This window comes from Scyliorhinus torazame, chromosome 2 (genome assembly GCF_047496885.1).
Source record: "Scyliorhinus torazame isolate Kashiwa2021f chromosome 2, sScyTor2.1, whole genome shotgun sequence".
Lineage (NCBI taxonomy): Eukaryota > Metazoa > Chordata > Chondrichthyes > Carcharhiniformes > Scyliorhinidae > Scyliorhinus > Scyliorhinus torazame.
The window spans coordinates 196154297-196180983 of NC_092708.1; the positions used below are offsets into that span (position 1 = coordinate 196154297).

A 26687-nucleotide genomic window follows, 5' to 3' on the forward strand; every position below is an offset into this window, starting at 1 on the left:
GCCCCGCAGCATCCTTGAGATACATCTTATGGCACTCATGCCTTCCACACCATCAGGCAGGCCAAAGATACGCAGTTTCTGCCTTCTAGATCTATTCTCCTGCTCCTCTACCGTTACCCTTACTGACTTTCAATGGTCTCATGGTCCAACAGGAGCCCCAACTCTGCCTCCAACGCCACCACCCGATCACTGTGATCAAAAATCACCCTCTCCATCTCCCGGATCTGTGACCCCTGTGCCTCCAAGCACTTCTTCACTCTCTCCATCGAGCCCGTCAAGTGTGTGACCGCTCCTTCGATGGCCTTCGATCGATCCTCCTACATCTCCTTTCACTGCTGTCGGAACTCCTCGTTGATGAACATCATCAGCTGCTCCACCTGGGGTTTTCCAACATGCGATAACCCTTCCCCCTCCACCATCTTCCCAATTGCTACTGCTCCACGGGTCTCTTCCAATTCCTTGGCTCTCACAGGGAGAGTATTCTAATACATCTCTCACAGGGAGAGCATTCTAATACAACTCTCACAGGGAGAGTATTCTAATACAACTCTCACAAGGGGAGTATTCTAATACAACTCTCACAGGGAGAGTATTCTAATACAACTCTCCCAAGGGGAGTATTCTAATACAACTCTCACAGGGAGAGCATTCTAATACAACTCTCACAGGGAGAGTATTCTAATACAACTCTCACAAGGGGAGTATTCTAATACAACTCTCACAGGGAGAGTATTCTAATACAACTCTCACCGGGAGAGTATACCCTTCTTCTGCCGGGTCTAGTAACCAACAGACATGCCACTCCCTGTGGGGAACTTCTCCTGCACACCTTCAGCTACTCTTTCCTGTCACAATTCCCCTGTTTTCAGGTAAAAAGAGCTCAAATCAAAGCCTTCGAGCCGGAGCTGCCCAGTGTGCGACCACTCACTCCATGGCCGCCACCGGAAATCCTTAGCAAAATTTTCATGCTAACATTCCCTCTGATTTCTTCTTCTGCGCCAGGCTGTATATGACCCAGAATAACTGTAGGTGAAATTCGGAAGCAGTAGGTTTTGTATCCTTGTAAAGAGAAATGCACAATGTGTTTGGTGTGGCTCTTGCAGGCTTCTCGTAGAGCTACGTATTCCAGAGATCAAGAGAGTGATGGCCTTGCAGACCATGATGAGGTGTATTGGTAAAGATGCCCCACTAGCTCTGAAGAAGAAGCTGGAGGTAGGAAACTGCTTTTTCATTCACGGTGTGTGGGCGTCACTGGCAAGGCTGGCATTAGTTGCACGGAATGTGCTTGCCTTCTGAGAAGGCAATGGTGGCCACGTCAGAGGGTAGTTAGGAGTCAACCACTTTGGTTATGGTGTGGTGCACATCTTCCAACTAACCACAGGAGACTCAGGGACAGGTTTCATTAGTTTATTCATGATTCTAGCATGGAGAGCATTGCCCCAGAGAAACCTCCGAAGCAGCACTCTTCTCTAATTACAGCTCTTATGCAACTCTCACAGGGAGAGGATTCCATTACAACTCTCACAGGGAGAGCATTTTAATACAACTTTCACAGGGACAGCATTCTAATGAAATGAAAATGAAAATCGTTTATTGTCACAAGTAGACTTCAAATGAAGTTACTGTGAAAAGCCCCTAGGCGCCACATTCCGGCGCCTGTTCGGGGAGGCTGGTACGGAAATACAGCTCTCACAGGGAGAGCATTCTAATATATCTCTCACAGGGAGAGGATTTTATTGCAACTCTCACAGGGAGAGCATTCTAATACAACTCTCACAGGGAGAGCATTCTAATGCAGCTCTCACAGGGAGAGCATTCTAATACAACTCTCACAGGGAGAGCATTCTAATACAACTCGCACAGGGAGAGTATTCTAATGCAGCTCTCACAGAGAGAGCATTCTAATACAACTCTCACAGGGAGAGCATTCTAATACAACTCGCACAGGGAGAGTATTCTAATGCAGCTCTCACAGGGAGAGCATTCTAATACAACTCTCACAGGGAGAGCATTCTAATACAACTCACGGAGTGCATTCTAATACAACTCGCACAGGGAGAGTATTCTAATACAGCTCTCACAGGGAGAGCATTCTAGTACAACTCTCACAGGGAGAGGATTCTAATATATCTCTCACAGGGAGAGGATTTTATTGCAACTCTCACAGGGAGAGCATTCTAATACAACTCTCACAGGGAGAGCATTCTAATGCAGCTCTCACAGGGAGAGCATTCTAATACAACTCTCACAGGGAGAGTATTCTAATACAGCTCTCACAGGGAGAGCATTCTAATGCAACTCTCACAGGGAGAGGAGTCTAATATATCTCTCACAGGGAGAGGATTTTATTGCAACTCTCACAGGGAGAGCATTCTAATACAACTCTCACAGGGAGAGCATTCTAATGCAGCTCTCACAGGGAGAGCATTCTAATACAACTCGCACAGGGAGAGTATTCTAATACAGCTCTCACAGGGAGAGCATTCTAATACAACTCTCACAGGGAGAGGAGTCTAATATATCTCTCACAGGGAGAGGATTTTATTGCAACTCTCACAGGGAGAGCATTCTAATACAACTCTCACAGGGAGAGCATTCTAATACAACTCTCACAGGGAGAGCATTCTAATACAACTCTCACAGGGAGAGCATTCTAATACAACTCTTACAGGGAGAGCATTCTAATACAACTCTTACAGGGAGAGCATTCTAATACAACTCTCACAGGGAGAGTATTCTAATACAACTCTCACAGGGAGAACATTCTAATACATCCCTCACAGGGAGAGCATTCTAATACAACTCTCACAGGGAGAGCATTCTAATACATCCCTCATAGGGAGGGCATTCTAATACAACTCTCACATGGAGAGCATTCTAATACAACTCTCACAGGGAGAGCATTCTAATACAACTCGCACAGGGAGAGAATTCTAATACAACTCTCAAATGGAGAGCATTCTAATACATCCCTCACAGGTAGAGCATTCTAATACAACTCTCACAGGGTGAGCATTCTAATACAACTCTCACAGGGAGAGCATTCTAATACAACTCGCACAGGGAGAGCATTTAATACATCTCTCACAGGGAGGGGATTCTAGTGCAACTCTCACAGGGAGATTATTCTCATTCATCTCTCACAGGGAGAGTATTCTAATACAACTCTCACAGGGTGAGCATTCTAATACATCTCTCGGCTCTAATACAACTCTCACACGGAGAGCACTCTAATCCAGCTCTCTCCACAAAGTCACAGATAGTGTTTGCTTATACAGTTAGTCAGTACACTGAACATTGTTTAACTTACAATCTTGTCTACAGCACGGTTTATTGTTAAACCTTCACCCAAAATTAGGACATCCATCTCCTAGCTAGAGACAGCCTATTGTTCTTACAAGTAAACAACCTTGCTGGCGAGTTCTGCTGATCTTCGGTCCTTGAGGGTGTGTTAAGTTCACTCGGTGTAAGCTTTTGACGAGCATGTGATTTTTACTCTAATGCAGGGGTGTTTGATTTAACCCACCCAAAATAGTTTGAAGTCTCATGTTGACCCAGGCCAGGTAAGAATGTCACAAATTTTAACCCAGTGCGTTTCTCCAACCATCACTTTTACCAAGACTGTAGTTTTAGTTCAGTGTCATCTGTGAAAAGGAACAGACTCAAATTTGTTTTGTTGGGGGAGGGGATGTTTGCAATATCCTTCATTTATGATGCCACCTGACAAAGGCACAGAATAGAATGGGTGACCTTTGTCGTCCATCCACTCCTTCTTGGTGGGAGAGCACGATAGCCTTGTGGATAGCACAATTGCTTCACAGCTCCAGGGTCCCAGGTTCGATTCTGGCTTGGGCACTGTCTGTGCGGAGTCTGCACATCCTCCCCGTGTGTGCGTGGGTTTCCTCCGGGTGCTCCGGTTTCCTCCCACAGTCCAAAGATGTGCGGGTTAGGTGGATTGGCCAGGATAAATTGCCCTTAGTGTCCAAAATTGCCCTTAGTGTTGGGTGGGGTTACTGGGTTATGGGGATCGGGTGGCGGTGTTGACCTTGGGTCGGGTGCTCTTTCCAAGAGCCGGTGCAGACTTGATGGGCTGAATGGCCTCCTTCTGCACTGTAAATTCTATGATTCTATGAGAGGACAGAGTAGAAAATGATTAAAATTCTAACAAACGAACCTGGTTGGCTGGGGAAGAGTGGGAGTGAAGAAGTATCCCTTCCTATTTGAAGTGGGGCACCATTTTGAATAGACAACTGGCTGTAGGGGTTGGGAAGGCCTGCAGAGCTGGAGTTGTGTATGTTCATCATTGACACACTGCAGGTTTAGGCACCAGTATATTAATATTACCAACAGTCATCTTGGTGGATTACGTTGCAAGTTAAGAGGTAGTAGTGTAGCCGGGTGGTCTAAGCCGCTGGATTTAGATTCTAGTCTTTTCAGAGGCATGGGTTCAAATCCTGTGGCTACCAAAGTTTCAGTTGGTTTACTTCAGCAACCCCTTTTGGGTAACGCCTGCAGTTCGTATTTAATGCACGGGAGGGCGCATGATGCTTTATTTACTCAACTGATTCCTGGGATAAGGGATTCTCTTATGAGGACAAGTTAGGCTTTTACCCCAATGAAGAACGAGAGGTGATCGTATTGAAACGCATAAAATCCTGAGCAGGCTTGACAGAATGGATGCTGAAAGGATGTCTCCATGGTAGAACTGGAACTAGAATTAGAACCTGTGGACCAGAAACATTCAAACCCTCCACCACCGACTAACATCTACAAGGTGCACTGCAGTAACTCGCCAAAGTTCCTTAGACAGCACCTTCCAAACCCATGACCGCTACCTTCCAGGACAAGAGCAGCAGATACCTGGGAACCCCACCACCTGGAGGATCCCCTCTTAAGTCACTCACCACCTCGACTTGGGAATATATCGCCGTTCCTTTGCTGTCGCTGGGACAAAAATCCGGAACTCCCTCCCTAACAGCACTGTGGGTGTACCGACACCTCAGGGACTGCAGCAGTTCAAGAAGGGAACTCACCACCACCTTCTGGAGGGCAACTAGGGATGGGCAATGAATGCTGGCCTAGCCCGCGACACCCACATCCCATAAATGGATTTTTAAAAATAGTTTAAACTAGGGGACTCAGTTTAAGAACAAGATGTCTCTCCCGTTGGAGACAGATGAGGAGAAATTTTTTCTAAGGGTTGTGAGTCTGTGGATCTCTGTTACCTGGGAGCAGTAGAGGCAAAGTTATTGAATATTTTTAAGGCGGAGGTCAGTACATTCTTCACTAACAAGGGGATCAAAGGATATAGGGAGTAGACAGAAAAGTAGATCAGAGCAACCATGATCTTATTAAATGGGGAGCAGGCCCAAATGGCCGAATGGCCTACTCCTAATACGCATGTTGATAACAGGGGGATTAGAGGAAACAAAACAAAACCATTAAGCTGCACAGAACTCTGGTAAGACCCCACCTGCAACACTACGTTCAGTTCCCGGTGCTGTACCTCGTAGAGGATAAATTAGCCTTGGAGAGGCTGCAGTGCGTATTCACCAGAATCATACCGCGGGACCGGTTTAGCTCAGTTGGCTGGACGGCTGGTTCATGATGCGGAGTGACGCCAACAAGTTCAATTAATTCCCATACTGGCTGAGGTTATTCATGATCTTGCCCCTCGTCTGCGGTGTGGTAATCCTCAGATTAAATCACCACCAATCAGCTAACCCCTCAAAGGGGCAAGCAGCCTATGGTCATCTGGGACTATGTCGACTTTTACTTTACAACGGTTAACTTAGGAGAGGTCACATAGAATGGGCATGAATTCACTTGAAATTAGAAGATTAAGGGGTGTTTTTTATCAATGTGCTAAAGATGATTAAAGGAGTTGCTAGATTCTTCCCTCCCACCCTGTTTCCTCAGGTGGGGATAGAACAAGGGACAGAGCCTTAAAATTAGAGCCATTCAGAGTGAATTCAGGGAGCACTTTGTCACACAAAGGGTTGTGGGAATGTGCAATTCTCTCCTTTTTAATTAATAAAAAGCTTTGAGGCTGGGGGATGTCAATTGTAAATGTCAAAGTTGAGATAAATAATAACCAGAGAAGCATTATTAAACAACAATGACCCCCAAACCATATAAAGAGATATTAGGTCAGATCAACAGTAGGTCTTAAGAGGTGCCTTAAAGGGGGAAATTGAGGTCGAGAAGCGGAGCGATGTAGGGAGAGAATTCCAGAACTTAGGGCACAGCAGCTCGAGGCACAACCGCCAATAGTGAGGCAATTAAAATCCAGAATGCTCAACAGTTAGAGGCGCACCGATATCTCAAAGTTGTGGGACTGGAAGAGATTTCAGAGTTGGGGAGTGGAAAGACAATGTAAGGATTTGAAAAGAAGGATAAGAATTATAAAATCATGATGTTACTTGAGCCACAGTAGGTCAAGAAGCATGGAATCCATAGAATCCCTGCAGCGCAGAAGGAGGCCATTTGACCCATCAAGTCCATACATACCCTTTAATGGAGCACCCTACCTAGGCCCAGCCCTTGCCCTATCCCTGTAACCCCACCTACCCTGCACATCTTTGGACACTAAGGGCAATTTAGCATAGCCAATCCACCTAACCTGCACATTTTTGGACTATGAAGAGGAAACCCATGCAGACACGGGGAGAAAGTGCAAATTCCACACAGACAGCCACCCAAGACTGGAATCGAATCCAGGTCCCTGGCACTGTGCGGCAGCAATGCCAACCACTATGCTGCCACACAGGGTTGATGTGTGAATGAGACTTGGTATGAGTGAAGACAAAGGCAGCAGAGCTTTGGAAGACCTCAAGTTTATGAGGGTACAATGTGGGAGACCAGCTAAGTGTGCATTGGAATGGGCAATAGTTAATAGATTTTTGCTGGGTAAGTCCATTATGGATATGTTACCTAGGTGGTTTAATAGAGTAAAGATACAGGCCAACCATGATCTAACTGAATGGTGGAATAGGCTTGAGGAACTGACTCGTCAGCGAGTATTTTAGTCTTGGTGACACAATCCTACTCTACCGTGTAGAGGATGCTACTGATCATGAGATGGATATTGCACTTCTATCACTTAATTCATGTAACTGCTGCTATGCATATCATTGGCAGAATGCTACAATTTTAAGGCTCCAATTCAGTTATGTGGCAGTGTGTTATTTAAACTATTCAGACCTAATACTGTTTTAAGCTGCTGTGAGGTGATTTTAAAAGCTCTTGCTCTCTGTTTGACAGAACAAAGCACTCTCTCTGCTGAACAAGTTCACTCTTCCCAATTCTCAGTATATGTTTGTCACACTGGCAGCAATGGGCCACCGCTCACACCCACTCTTAGAAGCCTGCGCTAACAGAGTAATTGGTAAGTGACCTTGCATTCAAAATTCTCGGCCTTATTTTCAAGGCCCATTGTTTCGTCTCCACCTATCTCCATAACTTCCTCCAACCAACGACTCTCTCAGATCTCTGAGCTCCCCCAATTCTGGCCTTTTGCGAAGCCCCGATTTTAATTGTTGGCAGCTGTTTTTTCAGCTGCTGAGGTCAGAGACGCTCGAATACCTTAAGACTCTCGAAATGATTAAGATTTTGAGAGGTGGGCAGCATGGTGATGCAGTGGTTAGCACTGCTGCCTCACGGCGCTGAGGACCCGGGTTCGATCCCGGCTCTGGGTCACTGTCCGTGCGGAGTTTGCGCATTCTCCCCGTATCTGCGTGGGTCTTGCCCCCACAACCCAAAGATGTGCAGGGTAGATGGATTGGCCACGCTAAATTGCCCCTTAATTGGGAAGAAAAACCGAATTGGGTACTTTAAATTCATTATAAAAAGACAACAAAAAACGATTCTGAGGGGTATTGACTGGGTGGATGTGGAGAGGATGTTTCCTCTTGTGGGGGAATCTAGAACTAGGGATCACTGTTTAAAAATCGGGGGGGTCACTCATTTAAGATGGAGATGAGGAGAATATTTCTCTCTCAGATGGTTGTGAGATTCTAGAACTCCCTTCCTGAAAAGTCAGTGGAAGCAGCACCTTTGAATATTTTTAAGGCAGAGCTGGATAGATTGGATAGATTCTTGATTAACAAGGGGGTGAAAGGTTATCGGGGGTAAGCAGGAATGTGGGGTTGAGGTTACAATCAGATCAGCCATGATCTTATTGAATGGTGCAGCAGGCTCGAGGAGCCCGAGTGGCTACTCCTGCTCCTAATTCATATGTGTTTCCCTCCCTAAACTATCCTCTCTTCCTTTAAGTTGTGATTAAAACATAGGCAAAGTAGGGTGATAATGGGACAAGGAAAGAAACAAAATATGGATCTCGAGGAAGTTACAGCAGAACAAGAGGGATTATAATAAGAAGGCAGAGTGGAAAGGGCTCCCATGCCCTTGAAATGAGGCGGAGGAATGTATGTAATTCCAGTGGACCACGATTGCTTGACTGCGATTTCCATGTGAAAAGAGAAAGATGAGGACGTCTTTACCATGTCTAATTGTAACCATATTATTCCTCCAGAAAATATCCACGGTGTCCCATTTTGGCGACTCGTGCACATTTTGCAGTCATGCAAGAATCTCCAGTACCGCAACCCTGATCTACTTAGTGCCGCAGGCAACCATGTGGCATCAACCCTGGATATCTGGCAGGCCAAGCAGGTGAGATGGCAACAAGAGTCTAGTCTGAAGGACCCGCCTTGTGTAACTTGGTGGTGGCAGGGGGGGAGAAGTAGGGGAGTGGGAGACATCTTCAACGATTCAGCTCAGATGGGCTGGGCCGCATTTTTTTTTTTCGTTCATGAAATGTGGATGTCTTTGGCTGGGTTAGCATATATTGCCTATCCCCGAGGGCATTTAAGTCAGCCACATTGCTGTGGATCTGGAATCAAGTATATGCCAGACCAAGTAACGACAGCAGATTCCCCTTCGATTAGCCAACGGGATGGGTTTTTACGACAATCAACAATGGTTTTGTGGTCATAATTAGACTTTTAATCCCAGATTTTTATTGAATTCAAATGTCGCCATCTGCCATTGGGAGGATTCGAACCCGGGACCACAGAGCATTACCCTCGGCCTCTGTATTACTAGTCCAGCGACTGTACCACTACACCACCGCTTCCCAACTGAACCCCTTTCTGTGCTGTATCATTCTATGACGCACCTGTCCTGGGCTGCAGTGACCGACAGCTGAAGGTCCCCCATCTTAGTAACCAATGCTCACGTCAAGAGGTTAAAGAAAAGATGTTGAATAAGAAGTGTGCCGAGGGGGCAGCATGGAGACCCAGTGGTTAGGACTGCATCCTCAAGGCGCTGAAGACCTGGGTTCGATCCCAGCCCCGGGTCATTGGCCTTGTGGAGTTTGCACATTCTTCAGTGTCTATGTGGGTCTCACCCCCACAACCCAAAAATGTGCAGGGAAGCTGGATTGGTCATGCTAAATTGCCCTTTAATTGGAAAAAAAGAAGTGTGCAGAGAGTTCTGATAGAGACTGATCAACCTGGAACATTGACCTGTCCTCTTCTCTTTCAGCTCGCTTGTCCGTTTCCAGCATATTTTGTTTTTATAAGGATTTGGCCACATGAGAAGCAGTGATCTTATACAAGTGTAAGCATTGAAAGGTGCATTCATGCCCTGGAATATTGTCAATCATAACACATTGGGGTTAGCTGCTAGATTAGCCACGTTGTTGAAGATTTTCATCTTGCACTCATCAGACCAGATTCATAAAGCAAACAACAATTTATACCCACAAATAGAGGCTGCTGATTAGTTAGCAAATGGAGGACTTCCGGGTGCGGCGATGACCAGCTGAGTCGCACGTTTCGGCAGCTCCCTGTGAAACGGACTTTTGGGCTCTTGATAGGAGCCCCAACGGCAATTTTAACGGCTGAAAACACCGTGCGGTAAACCAGAAGGGTGTTCCCCCTGGACACGGATGGAAAAAGGAGAGGAAAGTGGCCGGATTGCAGCGGATCCTTTGGAGCAGCGGCAAGGAAGGCAAGCAGAAACCAAGATGGCGTCGGAAGGTGGCAGTTTCATATGGGGCCCTGAACAACAAGAGTTTTTGAAACGCTGCGTGGAGGAGATAAAAAAGGAAATGAAGAAAGAGTTGTTGGCCCCGATATTACAGGCGATTGAAGGGCTGAAAGAGGAACAAAAGACCCAGGAGCAGGAGCTTCGGGTCGTGAAGGCGAAAGCAGCAGAGAATGAAAACGATATACAGGGCCTGGTGGTGAAGTCGGAGATACAGGAGGCACACCAGAAACGATCTGTGGAGAGGTTGGAGGCACTGGAAAATAACGCAAGGAGGAACAACTTGAGGATTCTTGGCCTTCCTGAAGGTGTGGAGGGGGCGGACGTCGGGGCATATGTGAGCACGATGCTGCACTCGTTAATGGGAGTGGAGGCCCCGACGGGTCCGTTGGAGGTGGAGGGAGCATACCGAGTTATGGTGCGAGGATCGAGAGCAGGAGAAGCTCCCAGAGCCATAGTGGTGAGATTTCTCCATTTTAAGGATAGAGAAATGGTCCTTAGATGGGCGAAGAAAACTCGGTGTAGTAAATGGGAGAACGCGGTGATCCGCGTCTATCAAGATTGGAGTGCGGAGGTGGCGAGAAGGAGGGCGAGCTTTAATCGGGCCAAAGCGGTACTTCACAAAAAAAAGATAAAGTTTGGAATGCTGCAACCGGCAAGACTGTGGGTCACATATCAAGGGAGGCACCACTACTTTGAGACAGCGGATGAAGCGTGGACTTTTATTGTAGAAGAAAAATTGGAATGATTGGACTACGAAAATGAACGTTTGGACAAAGTGGTGGGACGAGTGGGGGGGGGCGAAGAGGGATTGTATGATTAATCCTGCGGTATGGTAACTTTTCTTTCTCCCACAGGTGGTGATGGGGGAGGTGGGGAGGGAGAGGAGATGGGGCGTTGGCCATGGGAGGCGGGGCCGAGGGAGAGGCGCGGGCTTGGTTCCCGCGCTATGATAATTATGGCGGGAATAGAGAAGCAGGAAGGAGGGGGCGCCGCACGGGGCGAGCCGTGATCACGGGGGGAAGCCGAGGTCAGCCAGAGTTTGCTGACTTCTGGGAGCAACATGGGGGGAGTAATTACGCTAGCGGGGGGTCTAGCGGGGGGGGGGGGGGGGGGGGGGGAATTACTGGGTTGCTGCTGCTGGGGAAAGGGGGGTGTGGGTACGGGAAAGGATGGGCGGGGGGGCACCGTCTGGGAGAAATACAGCTGCGTGGGAACTGGGCGAGAAGCTGGAAAAAGATGATGGCTAACCGGCAAGGGTGGGGGGGATGGGAAGCCCCCCAACTCGGCTGATCACGTGGAACGTGAGGGGGCTTAACGGGCCGATAAAGAGGGCACGAGTACTCGCACACCTTAAGAAACTTAAAGCAGATGTGGTCATGTTACAGGAAACGCACCTGAAACTGATAGATCAGGTTAGGTTGCGCAAAGGATGGGTAGGGCAGGTGTTCCATTCGGGGCTGGATGCGAAAAACAGGGGGGTGGCTATATTAGTGGGGAAGCGGGTAATGTTCGAGGCAAAGACTATAGTGGCGGATAACGGGGGCAGATACGTGATGGTGAGTGGCAAATTACAGGGAGAGATGGTGGTGTTGGTAAACGTGTATGCCCCGAATTGGGACGATGCCAATTTTATGAGGCGAATGCTAGGACGCATCCCAGACCTAGAGACCGGAAAGCTGATAATGGGGGGAGACTTTAACACGGTGTTGGAACCAAGGCTGGATAGGTCGAAGTCCAGGACTGGTAGGAGGCCGGCAGCAGCCAAGGTGCTTAAGGATTTTATGGAGCAGATGGGAGGGGTGGACCCGTGGAGATTCAGTAGACCTAGGAGTAAGGAGTTCTCGTTTTTCTCCTATGTCCATAAAGTCTATTCACGCATAGACTTTTTTGTGTTGGGTAGGGCATTGATCCCGAGGGTGAGGGGAACGGAATATACGGCTATAGCCATTTCGGATCATGCCCCACACTGGGTAGACTTGGAGATAGGGGAGGAAACAAGAGGGCGTCCACCCTGGAGAATGGACATGGGACTAATGGCGGATGAGGGGGTGTGCTTGAGGGTGAGGGGATGCATTGAAAAGTACTTGGAACTCAATGACAATGGGGAGGTTCAGGTGGGAGTGGCCTGGGAGGCGTTGAAGGCGGTGGTTAGGGGGGAGCTGATATCAATAAGGACACATAAAGGGAAGCAGGAGAGTAAGGAACGGGAGCGGTTGTTGCAAGAACTTTTGAGGGTGGACAGACAGTATGCGGAAGCACCGGAGGAGGGACTGTATAGGGAAAGGCAAAGGCTGCATGTGGAATTTGACTTGCTGACCACAGGCACTGCAGAGGCACAATGGAGGAAGGCGCAGGGTGTACAGTATGAATATGGAGAGAAGGCGAGCAGATTGCTGGCACACCAATTGAGGAAAAGGGGAGCAGCGAGGGAAATAGGGGGGGTGAGAGACGAAGATGGAGAGACGGAGCGGGGAGCGGAGAGAGTGAATGAAGTGTTTAAGACATTTTATAAAAAATTGTATGAAGCTCAACCCCCGGATGGGAGGGAGAGAATGATGGAGTTTTTGGATCGGCTGGAAATTCCCAAGGTGGAAGAGCAGGAAAGGATGGGATTGGGAGCACAGATCACGGTAGAAGAAGTGGTGAAAGGAATTAGGAACATGCAGACGGGAAAGGCCCCGGGACCGGACGGATTCCCAGTTGAATTTTACAGAAAATATTTGGACTTGCTCGCCCCGCTACTGACGAGGACCTTCAACGAGGCAAAGGAAAGGGGACAACTGCCCCCGACTATGTCAGAAGCAACGATATCGCTTCTTTTAAAGAAGGAAAAGGATCCGCTACAATGCGGGTCCTACAGACCAATCTCCCTCCTCAATGTAGATGCCAAGGTCTTGGCCAAGGTAATGGCAATGAGAATAGAGGAATGTGTCCCGGGGGTGGTTCATGAGGACCAAACTGGGTTTTTGAAGGGGAGACAGCTGAACACGAACATACGGAGGTTGTTAGGGGTAATGATGATGGCCCCACCAGAGGGTGAAACGGAGATAGTAGTGGCGATGGATGCCGAGAAAGCATTTGATAGAGTGGAGTGGGATTATCTGTGGGAGGTGTTGAGGAGATGTGGGTTCGGAGAGGGGTATGTTAGATGGGTGCAGCTGTTGTATAGGGCCCCAGTGGCGAGTGTGGTCACGAATGGACGGGGATCGGCATATTTTCGGCTCCATAGAGGGACAAGGCAGGGATGTCCTCTGTCCCCATTACTGTTTGCACTGGCGATTGAGCCCCTGGCGATAGCGCTGAGAGGTTCCAAGGGATGGAGGGGAATACTTAGGGGAGGAGAAGAACACCGGGTATCTTTATATGCGGATGATCTGCTACTATATGTGGCGGATCCAGCGGAGGGGATGCCAGAAATAATGCGGATACTTGGGGAGTTTGGGGATTTTTCAGGGTATAAATTGAACATGGGGAAGAGTGAGCTGTTTGTGGTGCATCCAGGGGAGCAGAGTAGAGAAATAGAAGACCTACCGTTGAGGAAGGTATCAAGAGACTTTCGTTACCTGGGGATCCAGATAGCTAAGAATTGGGGCACATTGCACAGGCTAAATTTGACGCGGTTGGTGGAACAGATGGAGGAAGATTTCAAGAGATGGGATATGGTAGCATTGTCAATGGCAGGGAGGGTGCAGGCGGTTAAGATGGTGGTCCTCCCGAGATTCCTCTTTGTGTTTCAGTGTCTCCCGGTGGTGATCACGAAGGCTTTTTTCAAAAGGATAGAAAAGAGTATCATGGGTTTTGTTTGGGCCGGGAAGACTCCGAGAGTGAGGAAGGGATTCTTACAGCGTAGTAGGGATAGGGGGGGCTGGCACTACCGAGCCTAAGTGAGTATTATTGGGCCGCTAATATTTCAATGGTGAGTAAGTGGATGGGAGAGGAGGAAGGAGCGGCGTGGAAGAGATTAGAGAGGGCGTCCTGTAGGGGGACCAGCCTGCAGGCTATGGTGACAGCCCCATTGCCGTTCTCACCAAGGAACTATACCACGAGTCCGGTGGTGGTAGCTACACTGAAGATTTGGGGACAGTGGAGACGGCATAGGGGAAAGACCGGAGCACTGGGGGGGTCCCCGATAAGAAACAACCATAGGTTTGCCCCGGGGGGAATGGATGGGGGATATGGAATGTGGCAAAAAGCAGGTATAATGCAATTGAAAGATCTATTTGTGGATGGGAAGTTTGCGAGTCTGGGAGCGCTGACCGAGAAATATGGGTTGCCCCAAGGGAATGCATTCAGGTACATGCAATTGAGGGCTTTTGCGAGGCAACAGGTGAGGGAATTCCCGCAGCTCCCGACACAAGAGGTGCAGGACAGAGTCATCTCAAAGAAATGGGTGGGGGACGGTAAGGTGTCGGATATATATAGGGAAATGAGAGACGAAGGGGAGACTATGATGGACGAACTAAAAGGGAAATGGGAAGAAGAGCTAGGGGAGGAGATTGAGGAGGGGATGTGGGCAGATGCCCTAAACAGGGTAAACTCGTCGTCCTCGTGCGCCAGGCTAAGCCTGATTCAGTTTAAGGTATTACACAGGGCACATATGACTGGAACACGGCTCAGTAAATTTTTTGGGGTGGAGGATAGGTGTGCGAGGTGCTCGAGAAGCCCAGCGAATCATACCCATATGTTTTGGTCATGCCCGGCACTACAGGGGTTTTGGATGGGGGTGACAAAGGTGCTTTCGAAAGTAGTAGGAGTCCGGGTCGAACCAAGCTGGGGGTTGGCTATATTTGGGGTTGCACAAGAGCCGGGAGTGCAGGAGGCGAAAGAGGCCGATGTTTTGGCCTTTGCGTCCCTAGTAGCCCGGCGCAGAATATTGCTAATGTGGAAAGAAGCCAAGCCCCCGGGGGTGGAGACCTGGATAAATGATATGGCGGGGTTCATAAAGTTAGAGCAGATTAAGTTCGTCCTAAGGGGGTCGGCTCAAGGGTTTACTAGGCGGTGGCAACCGTTCGTCGAATATCTTGCGGAAAGATAGATAGGGGAGAACAAAGAAGGCAGCAGCAGCGGCCCAGGACTTGGGGGGTGGGGGGGATGGAGGGGGGGGGGGAGGGGGGGGGGGATGGAGGGGGGGGGGGGAGGGGGGGGGGATGGAGGGGGGGAGGGGGGGGGATGGGGTGGGGGATGGGGGGGAATATGGGGGGGGGGGGTGGCCTGAGACAAGGCAGTTGCCAATTAGGGCTAGTTTTTATTTTTTGTTATTTAATATTTATTTATTTGTTGTTGTTTTTGTTTAAATTTAAAAAGGTCATTATTATCTGTATTGTAACAATGTTGTGTAGAGGATGCACAATGTACTGTGTTGGTTGACCAAAAATTTTCAATAAAATATTATTTTTAAAAAAAGTTAGCAAATGGACTCTGATTGGTAGAGGCGTTGTCACAGAGAATGCATCAGAGAACAGTTAACTGACAAGCTTTTGTGTAAATTTAACCCAAGCAGGTCGACATCAATACTCAAATACTTCTTCATTGATTTTTACTATTGGTGAAACTCCACAATTAAGAGCATATAATTTTGGTTTCCAAAACTGGATCTCACCCAAGCTAATAGGTTACTGGGGAGAAAAGCATTTAATTTTTACCATTACAGGACCCTGACTTTTAAAATGGTTGCTCTCAGTAGTTGCAATTCTTATTAAGTAATTGATTTTGTTCGTAACGGAGACAATTATAAGACATCAACTTGCAAAAAAAAAAAGTATAATTCAATGACAGAGAGCAGACTACTTAAAAGAACCTCTCACTTTAAAACAGCCTGACACTGGCACTGCATCTGTGCATGTGCTCCCCCTGGTGGTGTAGCAGTTTTTAAAATAATTTAATTCACATTGTCTGTGCAATTCTCCCTCAATATCCTAACTCTGACAATCCCCAGGTCACAGAAAGAGGGCTATTAATTCTGAGTTTAACTTATTCTCCCTGCGCCTTTTTCGGGGATTGTATTTGATCAGGTATTGATTCTCCTCTGACAGTGTCTCACTCTTTCTATTGTCTCGGTAGAAGCTAGCCCCCCCATTAATGATGTGTTCCTCCTTTCCTTCCCATACTCTGCCTTCTCCTTGTCATCTTTGGGAAAGCAGCAATCTGTTGGAAAATGAGTAGTGTTATACCGATGTGAAGTAGGCAAGTATTTCTACATAGATTGAATGCCTATTAAATCCATTTTATTGATGCATCTTCAGGTGAACAACTATGCAGAGGAAAGGATTCGATGTGTCCATCCTGCTAGTCACACATAACTGTGATGCCTTGTCCATCACAATATATACACACCCTACCCCATCTGAAACCGTGTGATCTCCGGTGAGAGGTGAACCCAGGCCAAAGGGGGGAAATTGAAGAAATTTCCTTCTGATGCCCTTATATGATCAAAACTAATCCAGAGATCACTCTGGACCTGAATAATGTTATCCAGTGTCCATCTCTTGTACAAGGTCTTCTCTGCACCCAGACTGGTCCAGGTCTCGCTCTTGCTCGAAAGAATTCAGTGCATACCCACCAAGACAGACACCTGTTCCAGATGTTTGCTGTTCTCCCCGAGGAGAATTGTCTGTTGATATTGAACTGAGACCTGAGTTTATACAACGTTAAATTGTGACCCCCCCCGGTCCTCCTCTAAATAAATTGTGACCGCCCTGATCCTATACCACCTCATATTTGTATAATACCAGGACATAGGGAATTCAATTATGATAAGAGCTTATATAAACTTGGCTTGCATTCCCTTGAGTATAGGAGATTGAAGGGGGATCTGAGGCATTTAAAATGTTAAATGGATTTGCTAGCTTAGATGGAGAGAACTACTTGCTCAGGTTGGGAACAAGAGGGCATAACCATAGCATTAGACTAGGTCATTAGGGGTGATGTAGAAAGCACTTCTTAACACAAAGTGTAACTGGATTAGGAACCCACTGTCCCCAACAGGTTGAAGATGCTGAGACATTTGGCATTTTTTTTTTGTAAAATATTTTATTCAGGCATTTGTGATTTTACAACCGTAACAGTAAACCATATACAAACAACTATAAACATAGTGAAAAGATCCTCTACCTCCCTCACAGGTCGACATTTGGCATTTTCAAGACTGTGACCGAGTTTTTGTTAGGCAAGAATATCAAAGGATCAAAGATAGTAAATGAGTTGAAGTACAGATCAACCATAATCCAATTGAATGGCGGAGCAGGTTCAAAGGTCTGAATGGCCTCCTCCTGTTCCTATATATAGTACTACTCTTTGTGTTCTTTACAATATTGACTATAACTAAGTTGGGCCATGCACAGTACAAATGTACAGTTATTTTTCTTTATCGCACTGTTTGTACACTGCCAAGAATAGGCACTCTTCCTCAGTTCCACAGTGCCTGTAAACCCGAGGTTCAGAGATACATTATATTGTAAATGATGCGTTAACAGGACATTTCCAGGAAAGGTAGTTCCACTCTTTATGCAAAATTGAGGTATGAATCCCCAGTTGTCCAGATTCAGAAGTAAGCATAAGCACCACTGGTGTTTCTCGTGGATTCGCAACATGCTGATCGTGACTAAGGTCAGACTGATTTCAACTGAATGAAAATCGGATGGTTGTCAACAGGGTGCTCAATTTATTCTTCCAGATTATCTCCCAGGTGATGAGGACACAAATCTAGTTTACTGTGTCACAGGAGGGAAGGGGGAACAGAATAAAGCCCGTGCAGCTCTGGGGCCTTAGTATAAACACAACGCATATTGCTTCGCTGCTTTTCCTCCTTCTCGAGCTGTAGTGAGTGACGTGCATTTGGACAGTGTCATATTGTTGTGTGTACCAGCTCTCCAATTGGACATAAATTTGTGAGAGATGTGGGGTGGATTGATACGGAATCAAAATCACTTGGATGCAAGATTCTCAGCCTTTTTGTTTCTGAGGCCACAGACCTATGGCAACACAGAACATATATGTATTGTATAACAATTAGTTATACAATTAAACATGTTTCACTTATTTAATGTGAAACTGAGTTGGAGCAGCACTTCGTGTTGTAACTGCAGTGCTATCATCGCCAACCAGCTCCAAATAAAGTTGCTGAATCAGACAGTGCGCTGGAAAACAGGTCCTGCTTTCACACACAACTAAGCTCAAAGCACTGAATGATTTCCTGGCTGTGCATTCACCGCCTTGCTCTTTGTGATAGAACGTGGAGGTTTGTTGGTGCTTCATTGTGGCCAATGTTTAACGTATCCCAGACATCGCGAGCCGACAGCTCCTGCCAGCGCTCGACTGCTGTCCTCAAGTCATTTTGATTGAGCAATGTTACTGTCCATATCAAAGGGAAGGTCGGACTTTTCAGCCCCTTCCTCCTTTTCTATTTAGGCTTGGGGGGGGGTGGAGTTGGGGCTGGTTTTAAACTGGCCCATCCCCTTTGATGTAAATTTTTAAATTAATGCCTGACACAACAATCAGGGAAGGTGTGGGGGTGGGAGGGTCAAGAGAGAGAGGGAGATACAGGGCAGGCTGCCCCCCCCACCCCACAAACCCTGTGGCTCAGATTAGATGGTGCATTGTGGGCTAGGCTAAGGCAGCATCTCTGTCGGGGATGAGGGGACAGTTTGGATCTAGCAAGTGGAACCATTGCAAATTCTTTGGGGACAGTGACTTTAATAACCCCTTTACTCCACCTCTATTGCTTTTGCCTTGAAATTTTCTCACGTACCCCTGGTTGAATACTCCTACTCCACCTCTATTGCTTTCGCCTTGAAATTTTCTCACGTACCCCTGGTTGAATACTGCTGTCGCAGACTGTGCAGCAGAGTAGGAGTCCTCCTGACAGTGACAAATTGCTATGCCAGTGCTGAGGGAGCCTTACTGTCCGTAGTATACTTAGCCGTAATTGGTCATTGGATAGACATATGGACAATAAGGGAATCGTGTAGATGAGCTTTAGAGTGGTTTCACAGGTCGGCGCAACATCGAGGGTCGAAGGGCCTGTACTGCGCTGTAATGTTCTATGTAATATACTTCACTCAAAGTGTTTGGTGGGGTAGTGCCGTGTGATCTTCAGTTAACAACTAATCAGTGATAACTGGCTTGTACCACAAGTGGAACACTGAATGTCATTGAAAGCATGTGCCATTATTTTACTCTTCTCTCTTCTAGATACTTCTCTTCCTAGTGCTGTTCGCGGATCTCGGCTTTCATCACACCAAGTTGATGAACGTGTTTGTACAGATTGTGCTGGCAAGGTCTGAATCCTTGACTTTGAAAGATGTGCTGTCAGTTCTTCACGTGTACTCCCTGCTGAACCATCGACTAGATGAGAATTTGAAGGAGCAGTAAGTCTCAATCCTGTTAGTGCTTCATCTCACAACTGTTCCAGCATGCATTTCCACAGCACCTTTAATATACCAAAATGTCCCAAGGCACTTCATGGATATGTTATCAGCCAGAATTTGACACCGAGCCACATTAGGCAACATAAGGGCAGGTGACCAAAAGCTTGCTCAAAGAGTTTTGAGGAACAACTTAAGGAGAGAGGTTTAGGGAGAGAATTGCTTGCAGCTGAAAGCACGCTGTGTCACTGACATTTTCTTGGTGTTATGTCTGGGTCTGTAGATTGCTTTTTTAAATAATTTCATGGAGATGTGGTCGTTGATGGCGAGGTCAGTGTTTGCTGCCCACCTCTAATTGCCCTTCAACTGAGTTTGGCGGCATGGTGGCACAGTGGTTAGCACTTCTGCTCACAGCCTTAGGCACCCAGGTTCGATTCGAGCCTTGTGTGACTGTCTGTGTGGAGTTTGCTTGCTCTCCTCGTGTCTGCGTGGGTTCCCTCCGGGTGCTCCAGTTTCCTCCCACAGCCCAAAGATGTGCAGTTTAGGTGGATTGGCCATGCTTAATTGCTCCTTCAAGTCCAACGGTGAGCAAGTTAACGGGTTGCAGGGATAGGGTGGCGGAGTGGACCTAGGTCGGATGCTCTTTCGGAGGGTAGGTGCAGGCTTGATGGGCTGAATGGCCTCCTTCAGCACTTGAGATTCTATGAGCATGAATATGAATCTATGAATATGAATGGCTTGCGCGGCTATTTTAGAGGGCAGTTAAATGTCAACCACATTACTGTGGATCTGGTAGTCACATATAGGCCAGACCAGGTAAGGATTGCAATTTCCTTCCCTAAAGGAGATTAGTGAACAAGATGGGTTTTTAATGACAATTGACAATTGTTTCATCGTCACCAGAACTGAGATTAGCTGTCAACTGTCGACTTTTATGATTGAAAAGCCGTTATGGTGGGATTCGAATCTGTGTCCAGAGAGCATTGGCCTGAGCCTCTAGTTTATTAGTCCAGTGACATTACCACTACACCACCGTCTTAGTGAGAAAGGATCCGTCACAATTCTCACAGCTCCGTTGATGGTATTTAGAGTCAGACACTTAAACGTTGAAGTCCCACTCCAGGACTGGAGCATGTAATCTAAGCAGATACTTCAGTACAGCTTTGAGAGGCGCACTGCCTATGTTGATGTCTTTTGGGTGAGATGTTTAAAATGCAATCATGTCGGTGTTAGAGATCTCATGGCACTATTATGAAGAAGAGCAGAATACTTCTCCCTGGTACTCGGGCTATTATTTATCCCTCAACAAATATCATAAAGAAAGACCGTCTTGTAATTTAGTTCACTGCTCTTCGTGGAACCTCATTAAGCACAAAATAACCCCACAATCCAATTGTTGTCTAGTTTTTAAAGTTCTTTGAACAAAGCAAGCAAGGTTGTAATTTTACAAATTAAACGCTTTACGTATCCCTGATACTTGCAATAGACATTTTGGCCAATGTTGTCTGATTGTAACCCATTAAAATCACATTAAAACCAGCATTAAGAATGTGGAACCTGGGCATTCATCCCTGTTTATTGCATATGTTCTGAACCAACCAGGCATGGTTGTAATATTTTAAGTTAATCTTATTTAAACCCTGAATGCACTATTAAGAAAAGAAAGCCGAAAAAATAAAGTCTCATGGACAAGATGCTGCATTTGGTCACATTTATATCAAAATTGATGAAGTAGAATTCGATGCTGGCTAATTCATGTGGAAATCTGGTGTATGATGGTCACTAATAAATAAATCAGCAGAAACATCTTTATCCAGAGAGGGATGAAAATGTGAAACTTGCCACCATGTGGATTAGTTGAGGCAAATAGCATAGATTTGAGGGAAGCTAGATATTGACAGGATTGAAAGGCATGCTAATAGGGTGACTTAAAGTGAACAGAGTGGGAGGAGGCTCATGTGGAACCTAAACTGCAGCAAGTCATAGAACGGAATCATGGGCCAGGATTTGAAGGCCCCGCCTTGGTGTATGTCTCCTCAGCAGATGTGGTGGGCCAGTTAAATTACCGTTTACTTCAGTGGGACCATAATATCCCACTGGGTGGGAGGGGCTGTAAAGTCCTGGCCGTAGAATGATACAGAACCGAAGAAAATGATTCAGCCCATCATGTCTGTGCAGACTCTTAGAATCAACCAGTTAGTCTCACTCCCATATTTGCTGTCCCCATAGCCCTGCAAATATTGCCCCTTCAAGTATTTATCCAGTTCCCTTTTGAACCATAAAGGGCAGAAGTATTCTGCCACTGGATACAGTTTCTCCTTAAAGTCCCCAACATAAATCTCTGGGGGAACATCACTGTACACTTACCTCCAGCCTGTAAACCAGCTACCCTCCACTACCTACTGCCTCTTAGCCAGTTACATATCCATACAGTCACTGCCTCTTTCATCTCATGGGGATAGATCAGCTGGGTAGCATGGCCCATTTCTGTGACATACGTTGTAGGTAATATGTAGGGAAATCTGAGCAAGAAGCTAAAACAATCAGAGTGCATTAACTCTGAGCAGAAATAATACTGTTCAACTCTTGATTTTGTGGTCATTGTCAACTGTAACATTCTGATTGTTTAGAAGACGAATTGAGTTTCTATCGTACTCCTTCCTTCCCGCTTCCCCACTTCCGCCAGATTTCTCCAAACTTTAAGTGATGCGTTTGAGATGTATTTGTCAAAGTGCTCGTCACTGGAGCTTCTCCATGGGATTTACTCTTTCTGTCTGATGGGCCACTATCCCCAGGCTGCTCTCAACCAACTGTTTCAGGATAGCAATCTGAGTGAGCTTCGTTCTTCAGGTAAGTGATTGTCACTTTATTCTTTGCTATTCATTTGAATTGTGAGGAACAAGAGTAGGCTATTTAGCCCTCCAGCTTGAATTAGAACATGGCTGATCTGCAACTTTTAACTCCGCCTACGTACATTGTTATCATAACCATTAATATTCTTACCAATGAACATTTATCAATCTCAGTTTTTAAATTTTCAGTTGACCCTCCAGCCTCAGTGGCTTTGCAGGGGAGAGAGTTCTAGATTTCCACCACTCTTTGTGTGAAGGAGTACTTCCTGACATCACACCCACCCACTAAAGGCTCGATCGCTACTCGGCCTTTTTAGCTTAGATCAAACGTGAGATCAGGTGTACTGCCTGCTCTTGTCAGCTTGTATCTTGTATGTCTCTCCTGCGGAAAGTCCGGTGGTGTCCCAGCCGGGAGTGGGGGGGCTGCCATGTCGCAGGGCGGTAACCCACTTCAAGCATTTGAGGGTACAGGTGGCCAACTTGGCAAGGTGGGAGAACCTCCCTGTGTCATTTACGGACTGGGTGTAGGCGGTTAAAATGAATGTGCTACTCCGATCTTTGTTTCAGTTCCCGCCGGTCTTTTTATCCAAGTAATTTTTTAAGGATGTGGACAAGGTGGTCACCTTGTTTATTTGGGGGGAAAGGTAGCCAGGGTTAGGAAGGTGGTCTTGCAGAGAGGGGTGGGGGGGGGGGGGGGGGCTCCCAAATCTATTATATTACTGTTGAGTGGCAAAAGCAGAGGTGGTGTGGGGTTGGGTGAGCGGAGGGGGGGGTCAGGGTTGAGGGCGCTGACTCTGGCCAAGTACTCTGAGGATGGAGGATTGTGTCCCGGGGGTGGTTGCAGAAGATCAAACAGACTTTGTGAAGGGCAGGCAGCTTGTGAGTAATATAAGACGGCTGTTGAATGTGGTGATGAATCCGTCGTGAGCTCTGGTACCGGAGGTGGTGGTGTCCATGGACGCGGAGAAAGCATTTGATCGGGTGGAGTGGCGGTACTTGTTCAAAGTTTTGGGAAGGTTTGGGTTTGGGCCGAGATTTGTGGCATGGGTGCGGTTGCTGTATGGCGCCAAGAGCGAGGGTGAGGACGAATGATTTGAGTTCACGAAGCTTTGGCTTACACAGGGGTACGAGGCAGGGATGCCCGCTGTCGCTACTACTGTTTGCGATGGCCATAGAGCTGTTGCCGATGGCTCTCAGGGGGTCGGCAGAGTGGCAGGGGATAATGAGGGGACAGAGAGAGCATCGGGTGTCGCTCTATGCCGATGACCTCCTGCTGTCTGTTTTCGATCCGTTGGAGAGTATGGGAAGGATTATGTGCCTGTTGGGGAGGTTTGGAGGGTTCTCGGGATACAAGCTGAATGTAGGGAAAAGCGAAGTATTCCCGGTGAATGAGCTGGAACAGCGGGCTAATTTAGGTGGGGTGCCATTTACGGTAGCGAGGGATAGGTTTAGGTGCTTGGGGATTCAGGTAGCGAGGGAATGGACGGTGCACCATAAGTGGAACTTAACGAAGCTGGTGGAGGAGGCCAGGGAGGATCGTAAGAGGTGGGATACACTGCACTTAACGTTGTCGGGGAGGGTCCAAGTGGTGAGAATGAATATTCTGCCAAGGTTCTTGTTTATCTTTCAGGCTCTCCCGATCTTTATACCAAAGGCCTTTTTTTGGAAAGTGGACACAATCATCTCTGATTTTGTATGGGCGGGGAAGGTGCCGAGAGTGGGGAGGACCCTGCTACAGTGGCAGTGGCAGCAGGGGGGGTTGGCGTTACCAAACTTGCTTCATTATTATTGGGCGGCGAATGTGGACAAGGTGCGACGGTGGTGGGAAGGAGAAGGGGTAGAGTGGGTTAGGATGGAGGAGGAATCTTGTAAGAGGTCTAGTTTGAGGGCTATGGTGATGGTAGCATTGCCAAAGGCTCCGAGTAGGTATTCAGGGAGCCCAGTGGTGCAGTCCACAGTGAAGATATGGAATCAGCTGAGGAGGCATTTTAGTGTAGAAGGGATGTCGGTGCTAAAGCCGCTGTGCGAGAATCATAGGTTTGAGCCGGGGGTGGAGGGGTGGATAGTGTATACAGGAGGTGGAGGGAAGTGGGGCTGGTCAAGGTGAGGGATTTGTATTTGGAGGGAGGGTTTGTCAGTCTGGAGGAGCTAATGGAGAGGGTAGAGCTGCCGAGGGGTAGTGAGTTCAGGTATCTACAGGTTAGGGACTTTGCACGAAAGGTCTGGAAGGGGTTCCCTAGATTGCCGGGATACACCCTGCTAGAGCGACTGCTGCTTCCGGATGTGGAAGGGGAGGGAAGAATTGGGGATATATATAAGTGGCTGGGGGAGCAGGGAGGCGAGCAGGTGGTGAAGATCAAGGAGAAATGGGAAGCAGAGGTGGGAATGGAGATCAATTGGGGAGTATGGTGTGAGGCACTGCGAAGGGTAAACGGGACCTCCTCTTGTGCAAGGATGAGCCTGATACAGTTCAAGGTGGTACACAGGGTGCATATGACTCGGGCGAGAATGAATGGGTTCTTTCAGGGTCTAGCAGGTGAGTGTGAGAGATGTGGGCGGGGGCCAGCGAATCATGTGCACATGTTTTGGGGTTATGAAAAATTGGGAAGATTCTGGACGGGGTGTTTGCGGTCTTAGCCAGGATAGTGGAGGAGGGAGTGGACCCGGACCCTTTGGTGGCGATATTTGGTCATGGCCTTTGCCTCTCTGCTTGCACGGCGACGAATTTTGCTGGAGTGGCGGTCGGCATCGCCACCGGGGATAGCGGCATGGTTGGGTGACCTGTACGACTTCCTGCAGTTAGAGAAGATAAAGTATGAGTTAAGGGGCTCAGCATGGGAGTTCGAGAAAAGGTGGGGGATGTTTGTGACCGTGTTTGAAGAGCTGTTCGTCGCAAGGTCTGGGGGGGCGAAAAAGGAGGAAAATCCATACAAACTGTATAGTTGATCGTTGGGAAGAATGTTTCCCGGGGTGTTTATTTGCTGTAACCTACTTTGATACAAGTTTGAATAAAATGAGGTTTTTTTAAAAAAAAGATGCACGCTTATGATTATTTCTGGGGCTGGTTTAGCACAGTGGGCTAAACAAGTGGCTTGTAATGCAGAACAAGGCAGTAGCGTGGGTTCAATTCCCGTACTTGCCTCCCCGAACAGGTGCCGGAATGTGGCGACTAGGGGCTTTTCACAGTAACTTCATTGAAGCCTACTTGTGACAATAAGCGATTATTATTATTATTCTATAAATAGATGGTTATAAAAGTCTGTAAAGATTGGCTCTGGTTCTATGCTTTACCACCTGAGTTTCTGGAATATAACAACTGTGGGCCATTTCTTTCCAGGTCCAAGTAAACTACAACAAAAGATATTCATTGTTGTTTTGAAACCCTCTGTTTTATTCCTTCTAGCCAATTTCTACCGTGAGTCAAATGAGAGAATGCTTCAGTGCATCAACCTGTGCCTGGAGTTAGAAAATCCATCCTTCACCAGGCCAGTGAATGCCAGTATTGCCAATCCCTTATTGCCCAGTGCTACGGTGAACTCGGACGTGCGGAAGACAGTGGATACCATCTTGGGTGACAACAGCCTGTATCACCAGGGGTTGGTGTTGAAAAACATTCATTTTATAGGTATTTGAATTTTTTTTTAAAACACTGATCAGTTACTTGAGATCTGTGTTATTTTGTCACTGAGGGTTTTACCAATCAGGTGTCAAGGGCTTGGAGTGGGGGAAGAGATGATGGATCAGAATGAGGGACTTCAATTGTGTGGAGAGGCTGAAGGAAGTTAGAATCATCGAATGATAGAATTTATAGTGCAGAAGGAGGCCATTCGGCCCATCGAGTCTACACCGGCCCTTGAAAGAGCACACAACCTCAGCCCACACCTCCACCCTATCCCCGTAACCCTATAATAACCCCACCTAACCTTTGGACACTAAGGGACAATTTATCATGGCCAATCCACCTGACCTGCACATCTTTGGACTGTGGGAGGAAACCGGAGCACCCGGAGGAAACCCACGCAGACACAGGGAGAAAGTGCAAACTCCACCCAGACAGTCACCCGAGGCTGGAATTGAACCTGACCCTGGAGCTGTGAGACAGCAGTGCTAACCACTGTGCCGCCATGCCACCCTAAGTTGGGATCATTTTCCTTTGGGTAGAAAAGACTACGGGGAGATTTAATGGAGCTGTTCAAAACAATGAGGGGCTTTGATGGAGTAAAGAAGGAGAAAGTGCTTCCAGCGGTAGGTGGGTCAGTGACTAGACTATACAGATTCAAAGTAGTTGGGAAAAGAATAGGAGGGGAAATGAGATTCTTTTAACACAGGAAGTTACAATCTGGAACCCTCTGCCTGAACGTAAACTGGGAGCAAATCCAGTAATGAAAGAGATTGGATCTATAGTTGAAAGGGACAATCT

General features: G+C 47.2%; 1 protein-coding gene across 2 annotated transcripts in view; it reads left to right on the plus strand.

Annotated features, from left to right (window-relative positions):
• fastkd2 (FAST kinase domains 2) overlaps positions 1 to 26687 on the plus strand; it is a 52473-nt gene that overhangs the window by 11343 nt on the left and 14443 nt on the right. For both annotated transcript variants that reach the window (XM_072482137.1, XM_072482145.1), the window contains exons 4-9: positions 1104 to 1212; positions 7264 to 7387; positions 8534 to 8673; positions 19243 to 19418; positions 22102 to 22265; positions 25671 to 25892. In XM_072482137.1, the coding sequence (XP_072338238.1) occupies positions 1104 to 1212; positions 7264 to 7387; positions 8534 to 8673; positions 19243 to 19418; positions 22102 to 22265; positions 25671 to 25892 (935 nt within the window). The remainder of the gene's footprint in view (positions 1 to 1103; positions 1213 to 7263; positions 7388 to 8533; positions 8674 to 19242; positions 19419 to 22101; positions 22266 to 25670; positions 25893 to 26687) is intronic.